General features: G+C 40.3%; 1 protein-coding gene across 2 annotated transcripts; it reads right to left on the bottom strand.

Moving 5' to 3' along the window:
- Positions 1 to 1,568: 1,568 nt before the first annotated feature.
- On the bottom strand, positions 1,569 to 9,131 carry LOC139402196 (beta-galactoside-binding lectin-like). 2 transcript variants are annotated; one of them, XR_011633240.1, is made up of 5 exons: positions 9,016 to 9,118; positions 4,883 to 4,962; positions 4,452 to 4,623; positions 3,416 to 4,270; positions 1,569 to 2,859 (listed from the first exon to the last, which is right to left on the bottom strand). XR_011633240.1 is itself a non-coding variant. In XM_071146299.1 (4 exons), exons 1-4 carry the CDS (start codon positions 9,019 to 9,021, stop codon positions 4,124 to 4,126), a joined length of 405 nt encoding a protein of 134 aa, XP_071002400.1. In that variant the 5' UTR covers positions 9,022 to 9,131; the 3' UTR covers positions 1,569 to 4,123. The 2 variants fall into 2 exon arrangements, 1 of the variants encoding a protein (XP_071002400.1); XM_071146299.1 differs by having other exon boundaries at positions 1,569 to 4,270; positions 9,016 to 9,131.
- Between the last annotated feature and the right edge of the window lie 380 nt (positions 9,132 to 9,511).

Here is a 9,511-nt window from a genome sequence, read left to right as displayed (position 1 = left end):
TCGCTGTCAGATTCCGAATTGACAGAGACATGATCTTCATATCGCTCCTCCCACACTAGCTTCTCTCTCTGCAAAAAGTATTTCTAAGACCCTCTAAGCAGAGATTATTTTTTGCCATACTGATTGATTGTGCTCAGGACACATGCACATCTGTTTATTTGTTGTGTCCTTCCCCCAATTTGCACCTGGCTGGGGTAGAGTGTGGGGAAATACTTTTTTTTTTAATACAATGTATCAAAATAATTTATTGTAGTAACATTGTGCAGGCTCCCGCAAGACATTGTGTAGTTTCACACACTACGAAGGGTAAAGAGTGTGAGAAAAGCTGTAGACTGGTAGACAGGCAGGGAGACAGACAGGTTCTTGGTGCTATGTTGAAACAGCAGGCCCAGCGAGGAGGAAGACAGTTTTCACCTGCTCACACACTTTTCCACACTTTTATTACCCTGGGGTCCAGTGGACCCGAACACCACATATGTAATAATAATGTGTAGGGGGGTGAACAGTGTGCACTCAATGAAAAGGTGTTATTTGACATGTTCTTCACAGAAAACGAGCCAAGGCCAATGAGTCTCAGGTTGAACAAAATAATGAATTGTATAGTTTTTCTTTTAGTAAATATTGAAAATGGGTTCCACAGAACCGAACACCACACAAGGGTTAAACCAAAATAAGGGTGTCTATCCGATTCATCATTTTGTGGAAATGCACTGTAAGACAAAAAAACTATGTTCCTGATGCCCCATTGTAGTTCCTATGTTAGCCATATGTGTTGAAAAGTGTGTATATACCTGTATACTGGCTATATCTTGTACCTAAAACCGAAGTTAGTCTTTAGGAAAAAACGATGTTCCTGATGCCCCATTGTAGTTCCTATGTTAGCCATATGTGTTGAAAAGTGTGTATATACCTGTATACTGGCTATATCTTGTACCTAAAACCGAAGTTAGTCTTTAGGAAAAAACTATGTTCCTGATGCCCCATTGTAGTTCCTATGTTAGCCATATGTGTTGAAAAGTGTGTATATACCTGTATACTGGCTATATCTTGTACCTAAAACCGAAGTTAGTCTTTAGGAAAAAACTATGTTCCTGATGCCCCATTGTAGTTCCTATGATATGCCCCTATATGTACCTAAAACCGTTCCTATGTTAGTTCCTATGTTAGCCATATGTGTTGAAAAGTGTGTATATACCTGTATACTGGCTATATCTTGTACCTAAAACCGAAGTTAGTCTTTAGGAAAAAACTATGTTCCTGATGCCCCATTGTAGTTCCTATGTTAGCCATATGTGTTGAAAAGTGTGTATATACCTGTATACTGGCTATATCTTGTACCTAAAACCGAAGTTAGTCTTTAGGAAAAAACTATGTGCTGGTGCAGTCAAATGGGTTAAAACCATAAGGCCAATAGGCCATGGGGTACAGTGCTCTTTGGAAAAGGGTAGTCTATGGACTGGCAGAAAAACTAAGGGGATAATGGCACCACTTAGTAAAGCAAAAAGCAACATTGATCCTTGGGCTTATTTTTCTCATCCAGGCACTCTAAGAACGGAAGGATGAATGTCTTGTTACTAAAGCTTTTATTTGCTAGGCATTTCAGTAGAAATCTTTCAAAACTGCAGGTCAAACACAATGCTTGGTACAGGCAGTGTTTTCACTCTAAGTGTTGCGATTTTCCAACTTTATTGACACGAACTGTGATTGGATCATGAGCCAATTCACTCACCACTGCTCGACCAATCAAATACAGGTGAACTCATTTGATTAATGTACATTTTTCTATTGAACAGTGCAATTTGCAGTGGATTTCTTTCACATATCTTACTGTATTTACATACATGCATTAAATGTGACATGACTCAACACCTCTTAAGCTAGGCATGAGCTCATCGTCATAGGCTGAAGAGGTCGATAATTCATCTACCATGTGGTTTAATTAACTAGCATAGAAAGGTAATGCTGCAATGCTAAAACGTGGTTATTCTCAGTATAATAATCACATACAGCTGGCTGTTTAACCAGTAAATGTGTATTGAGGACCAGGATGGGTTTGACAATTAGTTACAAATGACTATATACAGTTGAAGTCGGAAGTTTACATACACTTAGGTTTGAGTCATTAAAACTCGTTTTTCAACCACTCCACAAATGTCTTGTTAAACAAACTATAGTTTTGGCAAGTTGGTTAGGACATCTACTTTGTGCATGACACATGTAATATTTCCAACAATTGTTAACAGACAGATTATTTCACTTATAATTTACTGTATCACAATTCCGTGGGTCAGAAGTTTAAATTTCCATAAATTGACTGTGCCTTTAAACAGCTTGGAAAATTCCAGAAATTCTTCTGATAGGCTAATTGACATAATTTGAGTCAATTGGAGGTGTACCTGTGGATGTATTTCAAGACCTACCTTCAAACTCAGTGCCTCTTTGCTTGACATCATGGGAAAATCAAAAGAAATTAGTCCTCAGAAAAATAATTGTAGACCTCCACAAGTCTGGTTCATCCTTGGGAGCAATTTCCAAACGCCTCAAGGTACCACGTTCATCTTTACAAACAGCAGTACGCAAGTATAAACACCATGGGACCACAGAGCCGTCATACCGCTCAGGAAGGAGATGCGTTATGTCTCCTAGAGATGAACGAACTTTGGTGCAAAAAGTGCAAATCAATCCCAGAAAACGGCAACGGATCTTGTGACGATAATGGAGGAAACAGGTACAAAAGTATCTACAGTTGAAGTCGGACGTTTACATACGCCTTAGCCAAATACATGTAAACTGTTTTTCACAATTCCTGACATTTAATCCTTGTAAACATTCCCTGTCTTAGGTCAGTTAGGATCACCACTTTATTTTAAGAATGTGAAACGTCAGAATAATTGTAGAGAGAAGGAGTGATTTCAGCTTTTATTTCTTTCATCACATTCCCAGTGGGTCAGAAGTTTACGTACACTCAATTAGTATTTGGTAGCATTGCCTTTAAAAATTTTAACTTGGGTCAAACGTTTCAGGTAGTCTTCCACAATCTTCCCACAATAAGTTGGGTGAATTTTGGCCCATTTCTCCTGACAGAGCTGGTGTAACTGAGTCAGGTTTGTAGGCCTCCTTGCTCGCACACACTTTTTCAGTTCTGCCAGCAAATATTCTATGGGATTGAGGTCAGGGCTTTGTGATGGCCACTCCAATACATTGACTTTGTTGTCCTTAAGCCATTTTGCTACAACTTTGGAAGTATGCTTGGGGTCATTGTCCATTTTGAAGACCCATTTGCGACCAAGCTTTAACTTCCTGACTGATGTCTTGATGTTGCTTCAATATATCAACATAATTGTCCTACCTCATGATGCCATCTATTTTGTGAAGTGCACCAGTCCCTGCAGGAGAAATTTCCCTGGCATTTCACATTCTTTAAATAAAGTGGTGATTCTAACTGAACTAAGACAGGGATTTTTTTTCTGGAATTGTGAAAAACTGAGTTTAAATGTATTTGGCTCAGGTGTATGTAAACTTCCCACTTCAACTGTAACTGCACTGTAATTCATTAGTAATTAGGCTGCATGAATGAATCTGTAGCCTGACATCTTGTAATGCATGTAATAAAGTCACTGAAGAATACTAGCCTATCCAAAGGGCCATTATGCAGAAACGATCTCTAACATTGATAGCTACACAGACATGTACAAAGAGAACCTGCTGATTAAAAATCACATTTTCACAAAGGAAGAAACAATCTGATATGGTTCATAAAAATATCATTTTAATGAACAAATACTTTGCACTTTTCTTAACCCACTTCTGGAATGATCTGGAATGATTGTTCCACATTAATGAAAGACACATTTATCTTCAATAAAACCATTTCAACACTTCCAAGCTTGTAATGTGCTGCTATTGTAAAATGTCTATTTTACTTGCAGGTTTCACTGTTAGTGGCTCCATCCATTGGTTAGGAATGGCAGCATTAAAACTAACTTAAAACTATGGTGAGGGAGTAAAAAAACAGAGAATAAGGCTTGTGTGTGGACCTCTGGAAAGCCAATGAGTAGCCAGACAAGAAAGCTAAAGATCCAATTGAGTGCCTAATGGAGGATTCTTCTCCACTACGACTGGTCTACTTGATCTCGACGCCCTGGATCCTGACGTCGCCCTCGAAGTGCATGTATTTATACTTCTCGTCTCCTTGGCGATTGGGGAAGTGGATCTCAGAGCCGTCGAGAAAAGAAACTAGGAACTGCTCCTTGGTGAAGGTGATATTTATCTGAGACAGAGAAGTAATTACACATTTTTATCCAAAGAGGTGCTTAGGTATTTAGGATGCAGTGATTGCAAGTTATTGCCACCAGAGGTCCCCAGTAGAACTCCCTTATACATATGGTAAGAGAGGAGGACATTCACATCAGCATGGGTTAATTGGAAACACACACAGTGTAATTTCTCACCTTAAACTCCTCTCCCTGGTTGAAGGGGAATCCTCCCTCTCTGTGCTCCTCACACCACTTGCCTCCATGGTAGGAATTACACACCACGGCCCGGGTGTCTCCGTGGGCGTCGAAGCGAGGGTTCATGTGCAAGGCGAGGTCATCCTCGCTGTTGCCCACGTTGATGACAAAACTACAGGAAAGGAAGAGGAGAGCACACAGACAGAAGGGATAAGGAACATTCTTTAACCTACAGGACAAGAGGGTCTGGATTGATAATTACACAAACAGCTTATAGCTATAATCAACTTTCATTGTAGTTTGATAATATATGTTGTCAATATGAACGTATCATTCTGATACAGTGACTAGTTTCTCTAGGAGGTCTCTAGGCTGCTGACTGAGAAGTGGAGTGACAATGAATTGTGTCTGAATGGTGGTTAGCTACTCACTGTGTTGCCTCAGAGTTAGGGATCCCTGTGATGGTCAGGGTCTGGCCCACCTTGAAGGACATGTTCTTTACCACAACACCCTGTAGGGAGAGAGAAGGGAGAGACCGAGAGAGAGAAATACATCAATTGAAAAACATTAAAGGTGCAATTAGCTGATAGTTAATACGTAATTGGCCGTAAGTTATGGCCTATAACTTCTGAAACAAAGATGGTTCTATCAAAGCATTGTTATAGTAAGTACCCAGACGTCAATTCAATGTATAATCCACATTAAAATGATGTGGAACAACGCTGACTCAACCAGTGTGTGTTCAGTGGGTATAATGTAGATGGACGTGGCTCTGGTGTAGAGAGCTATAGAGTATGGCTACACTTTGCTAAACCCTTTCCTGTACTTTTATCCTAGACCCATCAGTCTAACAAATACAACATCTGTCTCTAATTAAAGCTTTTCCATCTATGGAACGGCCCAACGATTTTTTATAAATCCCAGTCCTGGACAGCGTTCCCATTTTCCATGCAGTGATTTGGAATTTGGAGGGGGAGGCTAAATCTGTCCATAAATGATGGGGGAAGGAAGGCTGGGTTACACTCAGTAAGGCTTAAGTGAAGTCACATTTTCCGCAGGGTCCATATTATGGTAGGCAGCCAACATGGGACCAATGGAGGGCCCAACCCAACGGCACAGAATCAAAGTACTGAGTGATCTTTACATGTGTCAGGGGAAATGGTGTTTAGATGATGTTTGTCTGCACATATACAGTCCTCTTAATGAGCTGCATATAGACCTCTTATTGTTGCCCTTCTTTCCATATGACATCTATTGGCCGTGGTGTGTAGTAAATGTTACCCATTTCTGTCACGTGGCAACTCCCTGTTCCTTCTCTGACAGAAGACATAGTTAACCAGTTGAGCTAGAGACCAGGTCGATAATATACTGTATAACCCTGGACAACAGCAGCTAATCAAACAGGAACCTCAAAGGGAAATTACATCAACATTTGTACTTCGGTTTTGTTTCTGTCAGCATAACAGTGGGCATTGGACAAGAACAACTGTCACACCTTACCCCTGAACATGTGTTTTAGCTTTCTTACTTGAATGCACTTCTTGTAAGTCACTGGGGGATAGGAGTGTGTACTTAATGCTTTCCGTGTAACTTTGAACGTACAATAAGTGCCAAATCATTGCTTACAAGACATACACAGTAGGACACAGTATTAGGCCTTTAACAGTCCAGAGCCAGACACAAACCCATTGACATCCAATCCAGAAATACAACAGGATAATATAACAATAGAGCTCTATTAGTGTGGCACAGACTAGAAACACTACATTCTGACAAGAGAGAAAGAGAGAGAATGTAGAGGAGAGAGAAATGAGAGAGAGAGAGAATGTAGAGGAGAGAGAAATGAGAGAGAGAGAAATACGAGAGAGAGAATGTAGAGGAGAGAGAAATACGAGAGAGAGAGAGAGAATGTAGAGGAGAGAGAAATAAAGAGCGAGAGAATGTAGAGGAGAGAGAAATAAAGAGAGAGAGGATGTAGAGGAGAGAGAAATAAAGAGAGGATGTAGAGGAGAGAGAAATGAGAGAGAGAGAGAGAGAATGTAGAGGAGAGAGAAATGAGAGAGAGAGAAATACGAGAGAGAGAGAGAATGTAGAGGAGAGAGAAATACGAGAGAGAGAGAGAGAATGTAGAGGAGAGAGAAATAAAGAGCGAGAGAATGTAGAGGAGAGAGAAATAAAGAGAGGAGAGAGAAATAAAGAGAGGAGAGAGAAATACGAGAGAGAGAATGTAGAGGAGAGAGAGAGAGAATGTAGAGGAGAGAGAAATAAATAGCGAGAGAATGTAGAGGAGAGAGAAATGAGAGAGAGAAATGAGAGAGAAGGTAGAGAGAAATAAAGAGCGAGAGAAATAAAGAGAGAGAGGATGTAGAGGAGAGATATAGAATGTAGAGGAGAGAGAGAGAATGTAGAGGAGAGAGAAATAAATAGCGAGAGAATGTAGAGGAGAGAGAAATGAGAGAGAGAAATAAGAGAGAGAATGTAGAGAGAAATAAAGAGAGAGAGAGGATGTAGAGAGATAAAGAGAGGATGTAGAGGAGAGAGAAATAAAGAGAGAGAGAGGATGTAGAGGAGAGAGAAATAGAGAGGAGAGAGAAATAAAGAGAGGAGAGAGAAAGTAGAGGAGAGAGGAGCAGAAAGGGAGGGGTAGAGGGTGGAAGAGACCGACAGAGAAAGAAAAGTTACAAAAATGAGAAATAGGGAAAGTGGTATAAAGTTCAGAGAGAGAGAGTGGGAGGAAAGAGAGAGGGGGCGATAGTGAAGTGTTGCATTCTTTCCGTGTTAGTCCTCCCTCTTTAATGTAAACTGTGTGCAAAATCTATGGCGCTAGCTGGACTTGTCTACATGCAGCCCAGTGCTACTTCAGACTGCAGTTCCCATCCCAGTGTGAGACATACCTCCCCACACTGTTTGAGAAAGACAGGACAGCTGGGGCTGCAGGCAATGCAGAAATAGAATGGGTAGAATGGATATACATAGTTCGGAAATCCACATGATAACTCCTGGCTGTATATGTTACTTACTATCAAGCTTACCTGACTGACATTTACATTATAGTCATTAAATAGCAGACGCTCTTATCCAGAGCAACTGCACACATTTTTCACACTGGTCCCCTGTGGGAATCGAACCAACAACATTGGAGTTGCAAGCACAATGCTCTACCAACTGAGCTCAGGACATGACAGCCAATCTAACCCTTGTTAACCTGACGTTTACTGTAGGTATATCCTATAGCTCCGCTTGGGGAAGATCATACTGGCTCACTGGATATAACATCACTCTGCTACTCGATCTATTCTGACTTCTGTTTACGATAACTTGAATTCATTTAGGTCTGAATAGAATTAACCCTGTTGCTCTCAACACATCTATGATTACCATGGTAACCACAAAACAGCCACGGTGAAACAAAGCCTTTACTTTTATACACAGCTAGAGACCTCAGAGAGTGTTCACACACACACACAGAGTTAACTGTATTACAAGACCAAGGAGAGTCATTGTTAGTCACGCCCAAGACACTATGCTGCACATTGAGTTCCTGTTAAAAGTGAGGGAGTAATTAATATTATTGACTAAATGTGGATTGTAATGTCCAGGAACAGTAGGGTGTGGCCCAGGTTGAACCCACAGTGATGCTGTTCATGATCATACTCTGATCAGAGGCAGTCTATCCCACACTGCCTACTATACCCATATAACTCCCACCCAGCCAACTGTACTGTACCCATATAACTCCCACCCAGCCAACTGTACTGTACCCACACAACTAAATACATATGGGTTCAGATTAAACACCCTAAAAATAGTGGTCCGGACCAAAGTCGATTTTATCAACACTGCTGGGGGTGCAGACATTGATAGCCTATGCTTATGGGTTCCCTGATTTGTTAAGGGTGTACCAAGCACCCCCATAGTTCAACCCATTCAAACCCTACTAGTACATACTGATTAGATCATCATATCTAAAGATCACATGGAAGGTATTAAGAGTATAAGGAACTATTGAGAAGACACATGGATCTTATTAATCCCCAAAACAAACATATCACTGCTGTCTTTCTGTCTGTCTGTCTTCTACATGCCTGCCCCACCAGGCCCTATGTCCACAACCTCTGTTATCAGTAGTAGTTTCAAAAAGTTTAAATCAATCATTGAGAGAATAAAATTAACTTTTGCAGATGATAGAACTACAAATTATATTGCAATGAGACACCCTGCTCATCTGTAGTCACTGCAGAAAAATAAAAAGTGCTGTGTCATAAAACCTAGCCTAAACAAGACAGTCGAGCCATCTACCATGCCAAAAGTCTGATTAGTCTTCTTAGACGCATTAACAACAAGGTTGACTATAAAAGGGCATTGTTAGAGGACATTGCTCTATTACATTGGGCCACAGAACATAGGCTATTAAAATCGGATAATTATTTTCCCAACAGCTGTTTAAAAGCGCCAACATGAACCGTTATGAACTTGCACTGCATGTAGGCTACTTTTCAGATAACAATCAAATGAACTAACATATCCGACATTGTAAACCAGTAAAATAAAATGTTGTACTTACACTCATCTTGACAGCACAAACCGCAAATGTTCACAGCTGAATAATGCTTAGCTGGCTTCAGACTGCAGTAGAACCAAGCAGGCGAGCTTATATGGTCAAGTGCACTAGCCAAATGTGAGTGACGCTATGATAAACCAATAGGAGTATAGGCGCTCAAAAAACGGACCAATCACAGATAAGTTTTAAAAAGCCATGTAAACTATTTCGCACGCAAGAGAGGACGAAAATAAAACGTCCATAGTTGAAGGTGATTGAGAGTGAGAAGATAATTAATGAAAGTTTATTTATGATCTATTTATAATAACAATATATTTGGGTGAGTCAGAGGAAAGGATGTAGATGACCACAAGACCAGAGACACAAGTAGAGATCACTTTCTTGTTGCCTGGGAGACAGCAAAATATTTGGTGCCAGACAAACTTTTGTAGCTTTTGACTAGGGGAAATTAAATTGTAGCTTTTAGTTGAAAATTGGTTTTAAATCATTGATCAAGTTT

The sequence above is a fragment of the Oncorhynchus clarkii genome, unplaced genomic scaffold, assembly GCF_045791955.1.
Source record: "Oncorhynchus clarkii lewisi isolate Uvic-CL-2024 unplaced genomic scaffold, UVic_Ocla_1.0 unplaced_contig_1262_pilon_pilon, whole genome shotgun sequence".
Lineage (NCBI taxonomy): Eukaryota > Metazoa > Chordata > Actinopteri > Salmoniformes > Salmonidae > Oncorhynchus > Oncorhynchus clarkii.
This window is presented reverse-complemented; position numbering and strand designations above follow the sequence as displayed.

What these genes read in the sequence shown, in the direction of transcription:
- LOC139402196 (XM_071146299.1), bottom strand. An exon ending in CCTAACTCTGAGGCAACACA is followed by an intron (nt 4,624 to 4,882) that starts GTGAGTAGCTAA and finishes CCTTTCCTGTAG; the next exon opens with TTTTGTCATCAACGTGGGCA. An exon ending in ACCAGGGAGAGGAGTTTAAG is followed by an intron (nt 4,271 to 4,451) that starts GTGAGAAATTAC and finishes TCTCTGTCTCAG; the next exon opens with ATAAATATCACCTTCACCAA.